This window comes from Numida meleagris, chromosome 1 (assembly GCF_002078875.1).
Source record: "Numida meleagris isolate 19003 breed g44 Domestic line chromosome 1, NumMel1.0, whole genome shotgun sequence".
Lineage (NCBI taxonomy): Eukaryota > Metazoa > Chordata > Aves > Galliformes > Numididae > Numida > Numida meleagris.
Window position 1 is genome coordinate 130,204,626 of NC_034409.1, and position 22,417 is coordinate 130,227,042.

General features: G+C 36.8%; 1 protein-coding gene across 1 annotated transcript in view; it reads right to left on the minus strand.

The window, feature by feature from the left end:
* Positions 1-22,417, minus strand: part of MGAT4A (mannosyl (alpha-1,3-)-glycoprotein beta-1,4-N-acetylglucosaminyltransferase, isozyme A) — a 74,083-nt gene that overhangs the window by 29,430 nt on the left and 22,236 nt on the right. The window contains exons 3-5 of the mRNA XM_021412835.1: positions 16,264-16,431; positions 12,841-12,981; positions 11,211-11,344 (exon numbers count right to left, since the gene is read on the minus strand). Coding sequence (XP_021268510.1) covers positions 11,211-11,344; positions 12,841-12,981; positions 16,264-16,431 — 443 coding nt within the window. The remainder of the gene's footprint in view (positions 1-11,210; positions 11,345-12,840; positions 12,982-16,263; positions 16,432-22,417) is intronic.

Here is a 22,417-nt window from a genome sequence, read left to right on the forward strand (position 1 = left end):
AAGTTATTATTTCTTTTCTTTTCTTTTTTTTTTTTTAAATCCAACATAATGCCTGCTGGTGATGCATAGTTTTTGAAGAAGGACAACAATGTTGTTTCTTTTTTTTTTCCCCCCAAAGACCAGTTGCAAGTACTATATAAACAAGTGAGTTGAAACCATTTGTCATACTTTCCTTCATAAATATTTCCTCTGTAAGCACTATTCCTAGCCTTTTACAGGACAGAAGTTCTAACAAGCAGCTAAGATTTTTGCAAACTAAAACTCATCTTGCAATGAGTTCCACACAAGCAGACTCAGGGCTGGATGGACCTTCGTATATCATTAAGTCCTTAACAACAACATGTGGATCGTTCATGCATTGTTTATCACAGGAATGTAGTTTAAGACATCACTTCTTTTTTACTGTGTTTTAATAGCTGTAAATCATTACACAAAGATACTTCAGTAATCATTATCTTTTGTTTTACTGAAATACTTCATGTGTTTTTCTTTCCTTTTAAATATTAAAAATATAGAAATATTTGTTTAGTCAACATGGAAAAGGAAACAATTTGGATTTCAAGTTACATTCCAAACTCTGATTATTTAGTCTCAAGTTAATAAGTCAAATACTTGTTAAACAGTCCATAATGTAATTGCACAGGAAAAAAAACATTTTTTTTTTAAATAGACACCAGAAACAGTTCATTTCTATACAGTATTACAGACATTAAAATAAATGCCAAGTTACATCTTAACTGGAAGCATGTACTTAGCCATAAGCCTGCACTTCAGTGTAACTCTCCTCAAAACAAACAGTTTTGTCCTGTTTTGTCCTAATATAGGATGGACCACAACCAGCAAAGAAAGTAAACATGGAATAAGAGTTTTTCTCCTACTTCCATCTATTTTTCTGTGCTTCCCTCATGCACAAGGTTAGTAATTTCCCTGTCAGAACAGCAATCGCAGTAGCTTCACGTTTAAGAGAAGTAGCCTGTAGACTTCCAACCACATACTGTAATCTGTGCTACTGTCAAACAAAGTCAAGACAGGCTGGTCTAGCTGCATCAAATACAAGATAAGGAAAATGCTATTGCTCTTTCAGTAAGTAACTCACCTTCTGAATCAACACAATCACCACATCAGAATATTGCAAAAGGAGATACCACTTTTAGAATGAAAAAAAAAAGTTGAGACTGAAAGAGTTGATACATTTCTCATAAACAAATGCATTAAATATATATGCTATATCCTGTGATTATTTCAAAATAAGTAACTGCATTTTTATCTACCCAGCATCACTTGAGATTCAGAACCCGGACTTCAACACCAAACCATTCCCCTCAGAATAAGCAAGCTGTGCACTACCTTTTCGCATATGAACTTGCAGAGGCAACTAGCTCCTCTCATTACCCAGCCTAGCACTCAGTGGGATCTTTGCCAGTGCCCTTCAGCTGAAGTCATGTCCCAGGAAGGTGGCACTTGTAAGTTATTTCACACAACCTCATCAAGTAAATAGAACATGCAGTGAATTTGATCAAGCTGTCACAATGCCCAAGGGAAGAGTTAACTATGCAGAAGACTCTGCAGTGCAGTAATGGAAGGAAATCTGAAAGAGTCAGATAATTGCTCAAACCTAAGGGTATTTCAACTCTACCAATAAAGTCAGCCATTAACTGAAGAGTGGTGGAAAAATCTATTATTGACCAAGATCTATTCCCCGTTTTTGAGGAAGAAAGCTTTCAGGTCTTATTCTATCAAGGCAGTAAAGTCCTCTTTATCAACCGGCGGGATATGAGAATGCTGCAAACAAGAATGGACTATGTATTATATAAAGAACAATACCCTTGTTTTCCTCATAGAACCTTAATGAGGACAAGATAAATCCAGATTAATCAAAAGGAAATCATCCATGAAAGAAAGTGCAACTGTTCTTCAGGCTCCTAGAGAAGACCATCTGATAGATACCAGCTTGACTTTGGAACAGCCATGAAGAACGTAAATTCTGGCTCATGGTATCAGTGCCATTTGCATCTACTGAAAGGAAATGCACTGGTGATCCCAATCATAGCTACACAATCTGCAAGATGACAGCAATGAATGCTTACATCTACTAAACCAGAAGGCATTACCATTCATTACTAAAACTGTTCAAGTTGAAGATTAAATAATTCCTAGCAGTTTGGAACTTCCGAAGAGGAAGCAGAAATTAACATTTAAAGAACAGTTCTCCTTAAAAATTAAATGTCAAACTGTGAAAGGCTATAGCCTAAGAGTTAATATTGCTGGTGAATCATGAAGCCTCAAATTTGTCTTGTTAGGTAGATTTCTGGGGACTAATGAAAGGCATAAACAGGATCTGTTGTTTCAATATCAGCAGTTGAAATCTTTCCTGTCTGCTCTTTCTTTCTAGTCATATGAAATTACTGATCCCAGTGGAAGCAGGAATACATGGAGCGAGACACTCTCCTTTTTTCATTTGTACTAGATCAAGACCAAAGATTCATTCAGGTCAGCATCTTGCTTCCAGCAGCAACAGCCATGAATAAATACATAGAAAAGAGTACAAACAGGACAAGCATACACCAAACTCCCCCCTCCTGCGACCAGCCACAATGACTGCTTTCAATTCAGGTTACTTCCTGAGACAGATGTTATTTTGTGTGTTTATTCTCCTCTGTAAACTCCTTTTTCCATTTACCACACCAGTATCTCCTTGAGACTCTCTCAACTTTCAGCAGGAAAGGAAGATTTCGGCTTATGAAATCTATGGTGTTTCATCAGCCTCTGAACATGGCGATGTCTAAGGTTCAGCCCGTACATCAACTATCTTGATGACAGACACAAAAAGACAGTGCTTTGATGAATCTCTTTTAGAGAGAGCCTGGAGTCCATTGTGGAAAAAATTAAAGTTTCAGAGTGTAATTGAAGTAAGTTTTCAAATGTCCTCATTTTTTCTACAATGCTTTGAAGTACCTTCTGTGCTTTATGTGATGATATATTTCAAATTTGCAATTACTCTAAGGTTTGTCTGAACAAATGTTATTCATAACAAACACACAAAACCAGAATAGCAATGAACAAAAGTCCAGTTTTTTTTATTGATTTGATGAGCGAGCATGCACATAGCAAAGTAGTAGAATATACTGGCTAACAGACAAAACAAGAGGTTAGAATGTGTTTTATCATAGAATGGAAGGTTTTATCATTAGGTTGGAAGGTACCCTTATGATCACCCAGTCCCAACACCCACCCGAGGGCAGGGTTGGCACCCACCAGATCAGGCAGCCCAGGGCCCCATCCAACTGACTAACAGCTAGCCAACCATTAGAGAGATTTTTAGTTTTAAGAAGTAACCCTTTCATACTGTTATGAATATATATTCATACTGTTATGAATACATATATATATATAGTAGGCATACTACCTACTTCATACATTCAAGAATACAGAAGGTGAACTGCTTCTCAAAATGTTAGGAAAATCATGGCAGTTTAGAACAAAGGTCTGTCTGGACCAATATCTCATGTGCTACCTTAGCCATTAGCAGATATTTAGAAAAAAATAATAATACAAGAAGTAGGTACAGAACAAACTTTCCTACCTCCCAGTTCTAACTACTCAACAAGTTATAATTCCTAGTCCTAAGTGCCGTCCTTTAGATTCAGTAGGTTCTTCTGGATCTGCTCTCTATGAATTTGCTCAGCTCCTTTCAGAACCCATTTATTCACTTGTATTTAACGATATTCATAAGCTAAATTGTGAACCTTGTTGCTATGTGCTCGCTTAAAATATTGTCTTGATTTCAGATTTTGCCTCTTAATTTCATACAGAGGCATCCAGATTGCCTCTGTATCTCCACAAAATTAGATTCAGTTCTAATCCACATATGTAAGATCCAAACAAGTAAAATCTAAATAAGCAAAAACAGTAAGTACAAACAGGACCGGAGCTCAGCTGATGCAGAAGCAGAGCATGTGCAGAAATAGCTTGCATCAAACCACACACTAAACTAGACAAGGCACAGCTAGAAGAAGGAAAAATAGCACTGAAGTTCAAACACGTATACTGCATTGTAAAGCAATATACATATACTGTCCCCCATTTTCTTTTCTTCTGTTGACAATCAGTGTCAACACCTGGCTAGTTAACACTTTATTTTAACATTAAATTCTCCAAGGGATGGAAAAAAAAAACCTTAACAAAAAAGTAGAACACGATGGAATGCTATGACACCATGCGCAAGCAACTGAGCAACCTGATCTAGAAGAAGGTAACCCCGCCCATGGCAGAGGGGTTAGAACTACATGATTTTAAGGTCTCTTCCAACTCAAACCATTCTGTGATTCTTTTTGATTCTATGATTTTCTTGTCCTGGAAGGATGATTTACCAAGCTTAACTGTTTTTTTTTTTTTCCCCTCAAGATGCACACTGAAATGCTGTGTAAAATGCATGGATTTATAGCAGATTACTCTGTTTTGAGCAGAAGTCCTTTCCAATCTCACTGATTCTGTGAATATCAGGATCTTGTCTCGTCAGACCAAACATCTGTTCGGATTAAATTTCTATTCTGGCTGCCAATAAGAGTTGGTTTCAGTAAGGGAAGTGCAAATAGAAGCAAAGATGGTACCAAAACTTCAGAGATTTTTTCATAAGCCACTGGGAAATGAAGTTAAACTACAAATCCTACAAATTCAAGAAGAGACGCTTCAGGGAACACTGGGAAGATTTCATGTATCAACTATACAGCACATTCTAAATAATGTGGTATATCTAGACTGTCAGATTGCCCAGATTTTACTTCTTAAATGACACCTACTAGAAGTCAATCTGAACTTATCCAAGAAGAACCTTTCCCCTCGGTAAAGAAAAAAAAAAGATTCCCTGGGAAACAATCACACTAATCTGCAAAAAGTGGTAATCTCATTGTTTATTCATTACAAAATTTTATTTGAACTTTCATCATCCTTGTAGAACACGGGTGGAATAATTTAACAGTGTATTCTAAATAATTACCAGCAATGCAAAATTTAACAGCCTCCAGAAAAGGCAAAGTAAACCCATGTTTGACTTGAAATGTTGAAAGCACTTATGAATATAATTACCCATACACAACGCCTTAAAATTCACATAGGAAAAAATCATTTGCTAAAATGGCACTTAGACATATTTTTAGAGATCCATGCAGTGAAGAGGTCCTCAGGATTAGAAATAAAGCAGTGGTTTCTAATGGTTGAAACAATGTAAGTATAAAAACAAAGCCTATAGAAAAAGGTAATAGTATCTGTTAAAGTTCCACCAATATGTGTGAAAATGATAATTTTCAAGAATGCAGTGTCTGCTTTCAGATCTAAAGCAGCAACTTCAAGTTAAACACAGGAAACATGAAAACAAGGTGCAGATCAAAATGAAAAAAGTAGTACTGTCATAACATAGGCTGCTAATGTTACACTAACAAAAAGCAGCCTCTGGGTCCTACATGAGCTAATGACTTTATCCCACCCCATCTCAATACAGGTAAGATTTCTCTCTCCTGCTGCTTCAGCGTAGACTCACTTCAGGTGAGAACAAGATTTCACAACACAAAGCCTTGGCAGCAGCATCAGAAATACAAGTTTATTCTTGTATCACTCCACTGTCATTTGTCCCTATCCTTGCACCCTGCATGTCAGCTCCTCAATCATGAAGGCATGTGTCCCTGCAGGTTGTGCTGTCAACCACAGCACCACAGAGAACAAGTTTAGCTTCTAAGAAGGCCAGCCAGAAAAAAAAAATTAAAAAAAAAGGGACAAATCGAAACAGCACATTTAGATGGACATAATGTTAGCACCATATAGCCTTCAACTAGCTTTGTATATATTACAGATGAAGCCTCGTTTGTAGAGTCTGAAAGAAAGCAGAATACTTGGCCTGAAAACCTGGGGAAAATTCTTTGTGCCCTTGGCTGAGCCTGTAAATCATTGAAAAGGCCTTGATGGTCTGTTTTTCCAGACCAAGATAGGTAGCAGTTGTGTACAGCCAATAGCAAGCTTCAATGCAGTGTTCTTTACTTAGAGGACAGATGGATTTTCTCCTCATTGTCTCGAAGTCAAAGCAGACTGCGGTAGTAAAACTTGAGAATGCCATCCAAAACTCATTGAAGTTACCTACTACAATGCTTCAGAAATAAGTTTATTACAGCTACTTTTCATCTCAAAAATATTTTAGATGCTACCGGAAAGATTAGATACAACTGTCTATTAACAGTGATGTTCTCTTATGAGAAAGATCAGATAGTTACCGTGACTCTAGTGCATCTAAAAGGTATCTTATAGAGAGAAGTATTTCAAGTCTAGTGCTTGAGAAAAGAGCAGTCCTGAAATTCATCCTTCTGCTGAGACACCAGATTTATCTCAGGTCCATAGCAGGTTTCAAACTCCTGTCAAGAATCTTTTTTGAGAGCTAAGATCGATCAGATCACCGGTTTAATGCCATATGAAGTTTTCCTAGCCATTACTATGAAAAAAGGAATGTAAATCCCTGTGATGGTGCCCAGTATCAGCAGTCCACACATTTTCTGGGTGCCAAAGAAGCTCAGGTTACAACAGCAACTTAAATAAATACCTCAAATTCTGATTGATAGGCGAGCTACCCCCCTAGATATAAAAGCTAGCATTATAGGATAGCAACTGTGTTCGCCTTCAGCAGAGTTTTGAATTAGATGTCCACAACAAATACTATCCTTAAAATCACCTGGTGAAGGTTATATACATTTAGGACAAGAGCCTTGTCTAGTTTTTATTTTAATATATACATATTCATACATATGTATACACGTGTAAGTGTATGCTTACGCTAATATCTGGCACTCTTTCTCCAACTCAAGATGTGCAGTTAAATCATCTGGGGACTTGGAATGCAATTCCCCAGCACAGCTCTCAAGTTTTCAATGATTAACAGGAAGAATGAAACCTCTCTGTACCAGGACAATATAAATATGTCCGGGCTGAAAGTGAGAGACGAAATACACTTTTAAAAAAAAAAACCTATCAAGAAATATAGATCAAAGAGTTCTATAATTCCAGCTCACAGCTAGAAAAGGTGAAAATATAGGCTTGCCTATTTCGCTGGAGATGTTTTCCATTTTGCATTCTGATGTCAATACTTCCAAATCCACTTCGACAGGGCTTGACCCGGTGTGTGCATTCAGTGCTTAATTTGCTAAGGCTTTGTTCATACCAGTGCACAGGCGGTGTGGTTCAACCCTGGTGGGCAGCTCAACACCACACAGCTGCTCACACACTCTCCTCACAACAGGATGGGGGAAAGAATCGGAAAGCTAATGGTGAAAAAAGTCATGGGTTGAGACAAAGATGGTTTACGAGGTAAAGCAAAAGCTTTAGGTAAAACTTTACTAGGTAAAGCCAAAACCATGACAACAGGATAGTACCCAGGATAGTACTTTGTTGGGTGCTTGCGTTGCACTGACCCAACCACTAGAGAAATCTTTCCAAAAACAATGAAAGATTCTCTACAAGAGGAAGAATGGAGAAAACACCACTGAAAATTAAGAACTTTTAATTTAGCAGCCACTGTTCACATAAACAGCTGACAGGGTAACAACAGAAGATATTTAAAGTTCAAATGTTTCTAGCCTAAGTGGATTGTTTACATGTGAGACAACAGAATAAAACTAGAATAACTGATATGCAAGGAAGCATAGCATATAGACTGGTGCTCCAAGAATAAGTGGCTGGAAATGGCCCTACAGTTCTGTGATTCTGTGACAATCATTGCCCAATCAGATGTAATCAGTAGTACACGACATTAGCAAAATACTTCTGCATGGCTATGTCTTCTGATTTCTGAAATGATTTGTGTTTTTTTTATATTCTTGGTGAAATCACGAGCTTCTAGTCTTTCCAATACACATTGATTACTGGTTGTAGAAAAGACTGTGCTAAGTGCAGTCACTGATTAATGAAGCGGACTGGCAATCATTTGTGATATATTTAGAGCAAGTCTAAGACACATTTTCTGTAAATTAGACCTTCCCACAAGATTTTTTTTTGTTAAATTCTTGTTTGGATACCACAAAAGTATTTTAATTTCTCTCATATTCAGTAGCACGCATATTTATGCCTGTTGTTCCACTATGATTTGGATATTTCAAAACCACATTTCTCTTGTTATTTGCAACCCTTATGAAATAAAAATGCTCAACAGCCACATTAATCTGCTGCTCATAGATATTTTAAACCCAGAGCCCACGGTTTATTCTGAAAACAAGTTTTCATACAAAGCAAGTTTATGAGATATGAATAGTTTGTTTCAAATCATCTGAACATGCTGCACAGCTAAGAGAAGTAAAAAGATTTTAAGTATAGACGTATAATGAATCATGCCTGCTTATTAGTCATTCTAATGAATCCCTGCAAATTATTCTGCAATAAAATTATTTTAACTAATTGGAGAACACAGATGTATGTCAGTGACTGGGACAATTGCACAGCTTTCTGTCAAGCAATTCCAGCAATTATTTACATTGGTGATTAGATATCACGTCAACCAAGATATTTTAGAATTCCTTGAACTTTCAGTATGGAAATTTACTGTGTATGATCACATTACTGAGAAATATCCATACAGTAAATTAATATGCAGATATCTTTATTTAGCAACCATAATGAGCCTATATTTACTAGCTCATCTGTTTACGCTGCTCATGCTGTTTGCAGAAGGTCATTAGCTGTAACTTTCAACTTGTTTTCCAAGAAAAAAAGACAAATTTATAGGAATGAAATGAGATAGAACTGCTGAAAGAAAGAAATGAAGCATTAAAAGAAGTTTCTTAGGGTGCTTAGCACAAAAGAGATTACAGTTTATAGCTATGTCTCTCAGCAATGCTTATTAACACCATCCATTCAACTTCTCAGATTGAATCAGCATGAAAATACTTGTACACGCCTTTCAAAACACCACTCTTCATACAATTCTCTTGTAAAAATATTTATGTAAAGTTAACTTTTTTTTGTTGCTGGTACAACCTATAGAGAAAGCAGAGACAGTAGTTTTAAACTTATGAGTAAGATCACATGACCTCACATTATGAACATTTGTTGCTGTACATAAACTGCAAGAATGTTTAACAGAGGCCATATCATTTCTCAGAAGCTTCTGCCACCATCTTGCACAGCTGGTGAAAGTTCTAATGTATTTTGAATAGCCTTCCTTAATGCACACAAGTTAGTGCTAGCAGTAGGCTAACATTTTAGGCTAGGTAACAGCCCAGAATGTTAGACTATTGTCAGAGCTATTTCAAAAGCTAAAGCCCTTAATTTTGTTTAAGTACAAACAGAAGTCCATGAGGGGAACAGGCTTTTCTTCAAACAGCCAGAGAAAACCCTTATTGAATCTATATATTCCATCTTGCAGGAAGAAGCTGAAAAATACAGCAAAACCCAGAAAAAAAAAAAAACACATTACAGTTCAAGGTGAAGTATCTACTGTATCATGTTATTCACTGAAAGAGTTTCCTGTAGCAATTACAAAACAGACTGTAAGATATTGAATTTAACGAAATATAAAACGTAGTGATAGGAAGAGTAAAGTAGGCAAGACAAAATTGAATGAAGAAATGGAAATCTAAAGAAAGGTTATAATGGGATAAGAATTCAAACCTAGGCTCTTCAAATTTTCCCGGACATTCATGGCTTGCTGTCCCCATGGCAGATACGGGATTAAGCACATACTATTCCCCTCAAACAGCAATATCCCTAAGATACAGTGGTTCCCATTCAATTGTGTGTGCAAATCACAGCCCTCCTTATGCAGAGAAGCAATAGCTCCCATTTAAAAAGGTTGAGTTTCTTCATGGCCACTTAAAAAGCATCATTCCCAAGAGAAATGAAAATTTGAAAAAACCTCAAAGGAATAAAGTTATTTAATTATGGATAATCCAGGTATACCAGCACAGCTCGTCTAACGTAACAAGAGAAACTTGCACAGTTGTAGACAGGGGTGTGGATTCTCTTTGCTCCTATTCTAGTATTTGGAGAAGACCAAGAATCCAGTGATAACACATGGTCTTCACAGCACAAATCTCCTTAAGTAAAACAAAAGGAAACTTCTAAACCTTGAAAAGAAGCCACATAAAAAGGCAATAAAACTACTTCTTCACTGAACTGATGGGAAAAGTCAGCATTTCAGTAGTTCAGGACGAATTCAGATTTCTTGATATTCTCAATCAACAGATATTTTAACATTTCCGTGCAGAAAAGCAGTCTTTGTCTAGACAAATGTTTTTTGACTGACTGTCAAGCAAAAAAAAAGCAAATGATATTAGAAGACCAAAACAGACTTTGCAGGTACAGGTAGAGGGTTTATGAACTTTTAAAAGAAAGCTTCCTAATGTGCTGCTAGTAGAAGTGCTGATCAACATGCTGATTTTTCACTTAATCATTCCTGAATAAGCACAGGCTCACAGGATTAAAATGGTTTTCACAGTTATATCTAGTAGACTCAACTCTTCATCAGTGGGACTCAAAACACTGACTCAGCAGAGCACTATACGGTTAGATGGATGAAAGTCAAACATACATAAAAGACATTTCCAAATTCCAAATGAGACTCTTGAGAAAATATATACACCAAAATAATTATACGTGCTTCTCAGAATCCAGCAAAATTACTCCTGAAAGCAGCCTATCATTTTTCTTAAGATTTCAGCTAAATCAGAGTCAAACTGAGCAAACTATATAGCTGAACACTCTTTGAAGTAGTCCATCAAAAAGGTCCAGACGTACAATGCCCAGAACAGCCAGAAAATACAATTAGTAACCATCTGTACCTAACTTCCCCAGCTTCATCGTTAACCTGAGGAAGGACTAAACATGAACATGAAGAGAATGGAAAGAAAACTCCCTGCCATACCATAGACTTAGCCATAAATTTGATGTCAAGGGAATAAGATTATTAGCACATCTCAGTCACTATGTATAAACAAGAGAAGACATGCAAAATAAGCAGTCCAATGAATCCATGCCCACTATTCCCTCCATAAGTAGAAAAGGCTGGGCTCTTCGTGATCTTTCATCTCAGAAACACAAGATCTTTCCCCTTCCATGAAAAGGAGATGGAGGCAGTCATCTGCTTATGTTTCAAAGAAAAAGGAGAGCTTCACTTCCTGAAAGGAGTAGCTCTTGGGATTAAAGGCAAGTTAGTAACCGTATAAAAATATTTCTGTTATTACCTCTCCTATAAAGACGACCATAACACAATCCAGTTTTTCTTCAGGGGACAGCTTATCAATAAGGGAGTGGAGAGTTTCTGTAAGGTAAGACTTGACTTTTCTTTTCACTGTAGGTATTCCCATTACAATGGAAACTGAAATCAAACAAAACAAACGTACTTTCAGTAATTCCATACACAAGAACAAAATCAAAAAGTCCATTTTGTAATAAAGCATAACTTAAGAAATGCAAGGAGTTAAAAGACTGAGATAGCAGTAGTTAAAAATAGTTTTAATATATACCATCGATCAACAGAAATGTGATTAACAATCATCACAAATGCTCAGAGCAAACATCACAAAAAAAACCACCACATAATCCTAGACATACCAGGCTACTATATAGGTAATAATCAACAACTATGGTATTAATTAGGTAAAGTTGCGCCAAGACTTAAAGAGCGATTAACCTCTCTAACTTAATTTTCTAGTTGGAATAGCCATTTTTCACAACTCAAATATTTAACTTCTCAGAAGTCTTTTAAAATGGCTCCGCTAATTTTGGCAGTGATCAGGAAAGGGGAAGATAGGAAAATAAATTTAACTCAGAATTTTCTCCATCTTTTTAATTAAATAAACCTGACTCCAATTTCTGTTTTGTAATTTCAGATTTCTGTCATATATTCCCAATAGGACGTAACAAATATTTCTCTTAAAACAATAAAGAACAAGAACATTTGCCTTTATTTGCCTTTCCAGATAACAACATTGAAACAAATGGTGATTATAGTCAGAAAAATAACTCCATGGCTTGAGCTCACATATTTGACACGCAGGCATGCCTTACATTAAAAGAAGAGATGAAACTCATTGCAGTACTGAAAAAAATACAGGCCAGGAGTAACTATCGTTTCTTTCAAAAGCAAGGGGAGTGGGGTTTAGATGAAAAGACGTCTAGAGGACAAAACATGAGCCCTTCAAATGAGATGACACACAGAGAAGCAAGGATTCACTGGTGGGGCACTCACACATGGAGACAAACAAACATAATACATCATAGGTTCATCAGCTTCGTTGGGCTTTACCCCACCTATTTTCTAGAGCTCCAAGAGTGGGATTCATTGGAGCTATACTAATAACCAATATTTAGAATTTGTGAGGATTAGAAAGAAAAGGGGATCAACAGCACTGCAACACAATATTGCTTCTTCCCCCTCCAACCAGTCTACATTTTATTGATGCAATTACCATAGCGTATCCAACACTGAGTTATAACCAACACTAAAATAATACATCTGTGTATGGTTGCCACACATATGAAAAAGAGGAAAGGATATGCCCATTAGCAGATCAGAAACTGTAACACACTTGCACTTTGTTCTCTTTTACTTACTTACAAAAATTCATCCAAACTAAATGCTTCTTAAGTGCACCTTGAGATGGGAAAGGGCATGATTGATACTATGCAGAAAAAAGCAAAGTTGAAGCCAAACTCCTTTCATCATGGATTCAGTATGAATTCTAAGAGATATCAATAACACACAAGTTAAATGAGATGTCCTTGATCTACTAAGTAATGGAGTAAGTTGTACTACAAGAACTACAAAGTCCTCCAGACATGAAACATAAAATAAATGTTTTATCAGCATACCTCCTGTCCTTCCAAGGCCAACCTGCACAGAAGGTTGAAGGCTTCCTTCATTTTTCAACAAATGAGGCAAATGGTAATAAATATTTGGCACTTGAAGAGATTTTTTACTTGTTAGGTCTTTTAATAATTTCAGCGTCTCATCTGCAAACACGTGAAATCAGTAATGAGAAAAAACGAACATTAAAAGGTTTTATGCAGTGGTAAATCAAAATTCCCAACAAAAAAAAAGAAAAAAGAACAAATGACGCATTTTTCTGAGGCATTGTCTCTTGTGTAAAAGAAATTCTTTGCTTCTTTTAATTTTTAAAATAAACAATGGTCAAGACTATTTTCCTCCCTAACTTTGTAACAGATACATTCAATACTTAATTGATCACACAAGACTTACAGTGTGTAATCACAGAAGAATGCTTCATTTATTTAGTTCATTTTGTGGGTTTTTCCCCCAGCAGACCAAAATGGAAATTTTTTTCACCTAGTTTTTCCTTGCACTTACAGAAATCAACACAATGCAGCAATGCTACTACAAACAAATAATTCTTCAAAAACTGTGTTTTCAAAACATAGCAAACAGATTACACAGAGATACAAAACAATGAGTATTCAATATACAATTAAGATTGAGTATTTTTGCAGTAAAATAAATGCTAGCATGAATTTAATTTAGTACACTAGACATTTTAAAACATGGCTGTCCAATCTCTTGGCTTCTCTGGGCTGCATTTACTGAAGAGACATCGCCTCAGGCCACATACAAGATACACAACATTGCTAATGTATATATGTAACAAAACTTGCTTTTATTTTATTAGTATTCATAATTAAAAAAAGAGCAACAAAAATCTAAAACTAGTGGGATATTTGACCTTGCCTTTGTGAAACTAATGGATCAACGTCTGGCTCAATAGCACAAACACTAATCAAACACATCTCAAAACTAATTAAAAACATTTCACCAATTATTTTATACTTTTTGTGAGATGTCAAAAATTACAAAATTTGTCAGCACTGCACAAGCATTCTGGGTGTTTCCTCTGCTGTGAATGTGTTAACTCATTATTTTATGAAATAACACAAGTACCAGCTTAATAATTAAAGAAGAAAACTTGTACATCTACTTAATAACCAAAAACACGTCTTCACAGGCACACACACAGTGTAGGTAGGTTGAAATATTACTACCAGTGATCCCTGCACTTTACTCACCAAGAGGCACAAGCGCATGTAATATACACAGGTTTCAATTCAACCAAGCGTGCGTGGTGGGCAGTGAGAGGCAGAGTTAGCACTGCACTGTGCCCTCCCCTCCACAGCATTCATCACTTATGCAGCCTCTGCTCAAGCTATGTACAGTCAACTCATGAAAAATATCACTAAAATATCACTAAAAATATCACATCACAATGTTAAAAGTGTACAATCTTGTGGGGCCTCATTACTAGCTGTCCAGCATCACACACAGCCTGCAGGCCACAGTTTGGACGTGACTGATTTACAGTATTTCTTGCTCTTTCTAAAGTACACTTCCCCTCAGGATGTCTTCAGAAAGTTGTCAAGAACAGTTTTCCCTCCTGTGTTGTGTGTTAATTTTCTTACATGGTGTGTGAAAACAAGTCTCATTCCAAGCAATCAGTATGATAGCACGTGGACCTTTGAAAGCTTATGAGGCCTACAATATCAAGTTGTCAGAAACTGGAGTCAGGGTTCCCAAGAAAATCTGAGTTGCGCTGGAACACTTAAAGTAATTCCATCAATGTCACTACTCTCAGATTCTGAGCATAACTTCAGTAAAAACACAAGGTCTGGATGTTGACATTTTTTTTGGTGGGTTTTTTTTTAAGGGTTGGTTTTGTAGGGAGGGTATGAGATTAAATTCCTGACATCTTATAAACTTAAAAAATTCCTTTGCAAATAGACATCTTAGCAGAGAAGTGACTTTTGATAGATTCCAGTAAAACTAAGTTTTACGTTTTCTGCTAGCATTTCCTTTTACTTCAACTGTAAAAGCTGGACTAAAAATTTCCTCAAAATGTGACAGCTCTTTGTACGAATGAGTAATGATTTATATAAAATAATCTGAAATTCTTTCAAATTCAAAGCAAACAGGATTAAGTATCATGTATACTTAAGTACATTAAATTCAGTAACATCTATCTAATCCTACATTGTGAGAACAAAAGCTCAGGAATTCAGACATCAGCTGACTTAAAATTATGGCTCCACATGGAGGGGAAAAAAAGAAAAAACAACAACGAAATAAACACTGGATGCTAGGATGCTCCATAGGCAGTTGGGATTCAGAGATACAACACTAAAAACATGTATCAGTAACTTCAGCTGCATCAGAAAAGATTAACTCTCTATATTGCTTATAATAAAGCTGACTCATTTTTAGAAGTAAATTAATCACAAATCTAACCATTAAGTTTATACGACTTCCTCTGTAGTTGTTAACCAAAAAGGATATACATGTAACAGAAAGACAAGACTCGCAAGACAAGCCCCTACTGTTCTTGGAGATCCAGGGAACTACAAAGTTCAGGCTGGACAGCATATGAGCAATTCCTAGCAATATCAGAACAAAGTTATTCTGATATTATTATAATTATCATATAATTTTAACACTCAAAATTAAAAAAAAACTATAGAAAGTGGTAAGCCATAGCACTAATGCAACTAGGTAACATTTAAAGTCCTTTATCCAATGCTTTGATTTGCAAAAAAGTCTTTAGGTTTTTTTCCTCCTCATTAGGCCAGTACAGTGACATTTCGGCAAATGAACAAATCAAACCTCTGCCCAAAAAACGTGTATTTGCTATTCACTTTCAATCTAGAAAAATCAAATCAAGCAAAGCAATTATTGCATGATTTTAAAAGGTAACTTCAATAATCTGATGAGTAGTGTGAAGGTGTTCCCTAACATTGCCAAATACAGCTCTTAGGAAAATCAGACTTAGAAATTGATTTTAAAAATATGCAAGACTCTACCAGTTTATTTAATCACTTGTTGATTAAAAGGTACATTCTACAAATCACAACCAAGACTTTGGATGGCCTGTATGTTTTTTTTTTTTTTAATAATCCAGCTGATTTTTAAACTTTCCCCTCAAGCTCTATTTTAAAAGTAAGGCGAGCTGTTGTCAAAATCTATTCAATATGTTACAAAAAATCACGAGAAGTTCCAGACTAGGTATGGTGTATGCATTCAGTCCCTAAAGTCATACGAATGAAGAGTGGTTGGCTCATTAAGAATAGGAATTGTAAAAAGAAAACCAGCCAGCAAATGCAATTAATTTCATAGATTAATTATTCATACTGCTGAACTGTTTCACTCAGCTTTCTTGGTATTAATTTCTTATTCTATAGTAACAAAGATATTCATAGTCCAGAGTTATAAAAAAATAGCTCAATCACATTATGTACCTGAAAAATTATTCAGTGCGTTCTTACTTCCATTTGTTTCAGCTATGGCACGCCTGAATTGCTCCAAGATAGCATTCAGCTCAGAAGAGCGTTGCAGAGTCCGATGCTCAGCAATACGAAGACGTTCCTTCAAAGCATGAAATTCCCGTTGATATGCAATCAACTTTTCTAGAGAGAAAAAAAAAGATGATGCTGGTTATTTTGGGCAACAAATGCCTACAGAGAGGTCCAGCAAGGGATAGGGACTGCTCAGCTATGCAGCACCTGAAATAGAGCCAACAAGGACACAGCCCAGCACAATCCCATCCAAGTACTTACACAAGATACAGAGGGAAGAGTGAGCCACAGCAGACAGGTATGCCAGGCCAGCACTGAGGGGGTATGCTCCTTACCACAGCCTCAGAAAGGAGCTACCTTTAAGCCCCCATTATTCTGCATCGTAAGACAACTTTGCCTCTTTTGTTATTTGGAGCAGATGCCCCCAAACCCTTTCTTTTAAGAAGTATAATGGAAGCAGAGCCTTATAAAAGCACAGGTTATGTCTACTGAAAGCCCTCTCTATATACTTTAGGAAGAATGAATGAAATAAATGCATGTCTCCTGTAAAAGGAGACCAGAAGGGAGAAGGAAATACTAAAGCTCACTTGTTCATTTCTTGATTATGCTCTTGCCACCCACAGTAAGCATCCCCGTTCTGTGCATCTCTGTTTCATCCTACTTACCATTTCCCCACATCTTATTTCTGCTTACTATCACCACTCTCCTTCAGCCAATCTACAGATACTGGAGTATCTTAAGCGACTTTGTTTCTCATCATCACTGTTCCAACCACACACTGATAATCTGTAGACATATCGTTTTTGTTACCTATTGATTCTTAGCTTTTAGTACTGCAGTGGTAACGAAGAAGCTTCACAAGCAATTTCTATCTCTTCCTGTTGCTGCATTACAGGATTGCATGGAGTAATGAAAGAATTACAGCTTCCCCTTGTTAATAATGTTGCATTTCCTCCAACTTCTTTCAATTTACTTTTTTTTGTAGTTCAGATGTACTGTTCTGATTATGATTTGAAAGTATAATTAAATAAAATGCCCTGTGTTTAAAAGAATGGAAAAATAAAAATATAGGTTGCTACTTCTCAAATACAATTCCCTTGCCAGTCTTATTCTCCTTTTTTCATTAAAACCAAATGATTATTGCCTTTGCACCAGCAAACCCAGAACATAATAATGGTAGTGCACAATACAATCCTAGGCACTCTACACTCAGACAACTTCCACACTGCTGCTTGAAACAGGACATGTTGCTTTAGTCAGCAACATTGAGATGGACAAGAAAGTTTTCTGGAGTTTCTGGCAAGAAGGACGCTCTTACTTGTCAATGATAACCCAGAAAAATCAAAGATTATTTGGAGCCATGTCTACAAGTTACAGTAAAGTTACAAAACATTTGAATATCTAAATGAAAATGGTATTGCATTAGTGTAGATGCCACACTCAAGCACATGACTGGTATCACTCCCCAAAATAAATGATGGCAAGTTACCTAGATTCTTGATAATTTTTGTCTAAACAGGGAAGAACAGAAGCGAAGCACATGCAACGTTTGATTGCGGGCTTCCATAGCAGAGGATAGCCTCAGAAGCAGCCTGCAGAGAGACCATCAGGTCTCTCTTGTCATCTTTCCCTATGGTACAAGATAGCAGACAACCTTTAGCAGTTATGTTCTTCCAACTTCTTCTAAAAGTAGGAATTTCTCTGTGGCAGTCTGTATTTCTCCAGGGAAGACAAAGAGAAACCTATGGTTCAGAGGAGCACCTCACAGTGAATTCACATCCTCCGTTACTGAAAGACAAATTCTTGGCAGAAAGTGTATGAAGAGCAGTCATCTCTACAAAGAAACATCATGCTCAGTGGTCTGATTATTCAGGTGCTCTCTGGAACAGCAGAATTCAGGGGGAACAAGTTGCTTAGGAGTATGACGAACAGTGGAAAATGGCAGTAATTTTCTGCACTTCCACCAAGGAAAAACCATATTGCACCATCAGAAATATCTTACTCCTAAATTCAGTTTGTAGCAGAAATTAAGATTTTTCTACCTCCCTAATTCATGTAGGTAGTAAGAAAATGGAAGTTACAGGACTCTTGTAATTCCACAGCAAAAAGGAAACTCTCAGTCATAAAACCACAAGAAACACTGAAGCCAAGTGAAAAAGAAGTTTCATCACATGAAGAAATGAAAATCATAATTTTGTATTGAGAACTATCAATAAAAATGCCTTACTGAGGAGAAGATACTTTCAAAGAAGGTAGCTGATAACATATCTTTAGATTTCTATTAATATGTCAAAAAAAGAAGGAAATTAGTCATTTTCTCTTTAATGAAATTTAAAATAATACATGCCAAAGTTGACCTGTGGGAACAGCATGAAGTTAGTAGGGGAAGGTCAAGTTAGGGATTAGGGAAAGGTTCTTCACAAGAGGTTGGTAGGCATGGAACAGGCTGCCCGGCAGTGGGCACATCCCCAAGTGCCGGAGTTCAAGGAGTGTTTGGACACTATTCCAACACAGAGTTTGAATTCTGGGTGGATCTCTGTGGATCCAGGAGTTGGACTCGACGGTCCCTCATGGGTCCCTTCCAACTCGGGACATTCTATGGTTCTGTGATTCTGTGATATTAACTCTTATTTTCATGACATACTATAGCAGATCTTGAACAAAGACCATTGAGAACGTATGTTCCTAACTATGGCACTGTGAAACTGTACCCAATAGAAGATTTATCACATAGTTCAGTTCTGGGGGTCCAAACAAGCAGTACTGGTATTACATTTATATTACTTGAGACCTCAAAAGTGAACTCCTTTAAGAAATACTAATTCATCGGTACAAAGTAGCCGACTTCTCACAGCCACTTCAACCAGACATATCTGGGTTAAGGAAGCTCCAGTAAAAGATACATAAACTCCCAAAATTCATTCTTAAAAAATATTTAACTGCCTTTTGTTAGGTAACAATATTATTCAACCAAAAATGCTAAAAATCAGTACAGCCATATCTTAAGTCCACTAATCTGTGAGTATTTTGCTAGTTACTTATGTGAAATCAAGTAAAAATTGTTGTTTGCAAGAACTGAGGTCATTTGAAATACTTACATCTCTAATACTACTAGCGATTTATTTTTCTTTTCATATATTTGGATATTAATGTGTCATTTCATGTTCTAGTATCATATTATTGTTCTATAATACAGTTATTTGTACTTCAAAATAAAATTAAATTTCTGACAGTACTTAGCAATTTCTTTAAAAGGAGTTATACCTTTGTCGTACTTGAAGCAATTCAAAACACTGATCAACTACTCAAATACTTACTTTAAATAAACAACAATAACATAAAAAAATACAAGCATCACAACAGCAGCAATGTCAAATTTGACCTTCTAATATAAGGCACTTGTGAAGAAGAAAATAGAAAATGGTTCATCCAGTTCAATAGTAGTGGTCATCACCTCTACCTGACAAGAAACGTAAATTTTCCTTAAGGCAGTGGGAGCTTCTAAATACTCAAACTCTGAAAGAAAAGTGGTGCCCCCCAGGGGTCAGTACCAGTGCTCTTTAAGAGCTTCATCAATGACACTGACAGTGGGATCAAGTGCACCCTCCACACGTTTGCAGATGACACCAAGCTATGTGGTGCTGTTGACACACCTGAGGGATGGGATGCCATCCAGAGAGACCTAGACAGGCTGAGCAGTGGGCCCAGGTGAATCTTATGAGGTTCAACAAAGCCAAGTGCAAGGTGGTTGCACTTGGGTCGTGGCAACCCCTAACATCAATACAAGCTGGGGGACTTAAGGATGCAGCACAGCCTGATGAAAAGGACCTGGGAGTACTGGTGGATGGCAAGCTGGACATGAGCCAGCAATGTGCCCCCATAGCCCAGAAAGCCAACTGTATCCTGGGCTGCATCAAAAGAAGCGTGGCCAGCAGGGCGAGGGAGGTGATCCTGCCCCTCTACTCTGCGCTGATGAGACCTCACCTGGAGTACTGTGTCCAGATGTGGAGTCCTCAGTACAGGAGAGACGTGGACCTGTTGGAGTGCATCCAGACGGGGGGCACAAAAACAGTTCAAGAGATGGAACACCTCTCCTATGAGGTCATGCTGAGGGAGCTGGGGCTGTTCAGCCTGGAGAAGAGAAGACTCTGGGGAGATCTGAGAGTGGCCCTTCAGTATCTAATGGAGGCTATAAGAATGAAGGGGCTGGACTTTTTTTTTTTTTTTTTAAACACTACAAGGCACTGGCAGAAATTGCCCGGAGAGGTGGTGGATACTCCATCCCTGGAGACACCCAAGGTCTGGCTGGACACGGATCTGAGCAACCTGAGCTAGCTGTAGGTGTCTGTATTCGTTTAAGAGGTGTTGGACTAGACGATTTTTAAGGAGCCCTTCCAATTCAGAAGGTTCTATGATTCTATGAAAATAACTGAATCAAATGACACTCTTAAGTACTTAGGCACGAGCCTACAAAACTAACATCAAGGCCTTATTTTTATTTAAACTTCAACTTAGCTCAAGTTTGGTATGTCCTTATTTCCTCCCTCCACTCTCCAAAATATGAAATCATTTGAAAGCTTTTTTTCCTCTCAGTTTACACAAATATTACTAATATCTTTCCATCACAAAATTTGGACTTTGAGAGGAAGACACACATTACTGTGTTATGCAGAAGTCTCATTTGTATTTTAAACCTCACTTCTTTCTTCACAAGGAGAAGGAAATAAAAATTTGCAAATGACTGTACAAGCTTATCTGGAAATTCAAGGCAGTCTTTCTGAAACGTTACAAGTACCGTACATTAAGAAGTCAATAGTGTAGTATTCAAACGAAATTTGACCATTTAATGTTTTATTGTTCAAAGATTTCTCTAAAACCTAAAGAAACTGAATTGATTTTCCGTCAAAAAGAATCAAATTATTTTTTCCATAGCTCTTACGTTGAAAAGAGAAATACTGAACTTAAAAGCATGAAAGAAACAGTCAGAGATCAGCAGTTATGGTCACAAAAATATATTTGTGTTTCTACAATATTATTAATGACTTTTCTTCTGTTGCAGCCCAGGATAATTTAACAAAACAGAGGAAGGAATTCTGTCATAAGTTACTGGCTTTACATAGCTGATGGAAGAACCCCAAAACATATCTGATCTCTAAAAAAATGCAACATCCCTCTTCAACAGCAATGGTAGCAAAAATCAAACATTTAGTCTCCAATAGTTTCAGCACGATCAATTTTGTTTTAGAATGATACACTGTTTTGCACTGAAACAAGTTTATTTTTTCATATTTTGCTCTGGAAGACAAAAAGGTCAAACAAAAATAACCAGCCCTCATACTTCAAGTAAGAGCAGCCTTGTTAAGAAATTACTTGAGAACTGAAAGCATTAATTCTCTTTTTCTTTTTAACTCTGGTACTTTCAGCAAAACCCCAGAAGCTAAAATCTAAATATTTTAGCTGGCTTGATGCTGTGCATTTCTTGGAAAATTAACACTATGTCAACTCATTCAGTAGTTTGTTTTCTCAACTTTTTTTTTTTCCTCTCATTGCAAGATGTTCTCCTAAATACGCAAGCCTAGAATTTAGACAGGCTCATTTGAAAGATGATGCTGTGTTTTGAATATTAAAAATTCAAGTCAAACTGATTCTATGAACATAGCATAAACCACTTAAAAAAGAAACAGAGATGTGAGTCAGTATCAAAGAAGGAACCTAGGCACCTAACCTTCAATCACAACACACACTTGAAAACTGAACACTGAAACCGACACATACACAGACAAAAATCTTAAAACACAAATTAAAATTGAACGGGATTCCTGGTCAAGACATGGGTATTATTTAAGCAACAGTCACAGGAAAACACTCAACTTACTGTTCAGATGTCTGTAGGACTACCTGGATCAACCATGTTGCAGATCCAAGTAAGTATTGCTGAGAGCATGCAAACACAAGACAGTCTTGATCTGTCTGTTAAAGCTGACTGATATGAAAATTCTGATTTTGTTCACTTATCTTTGACAGTAGCAGAAGATATCTATCTATATATATTTAAACGTTGCACCAGAGAATGGAGATAGAAGCACCATGAAAATTA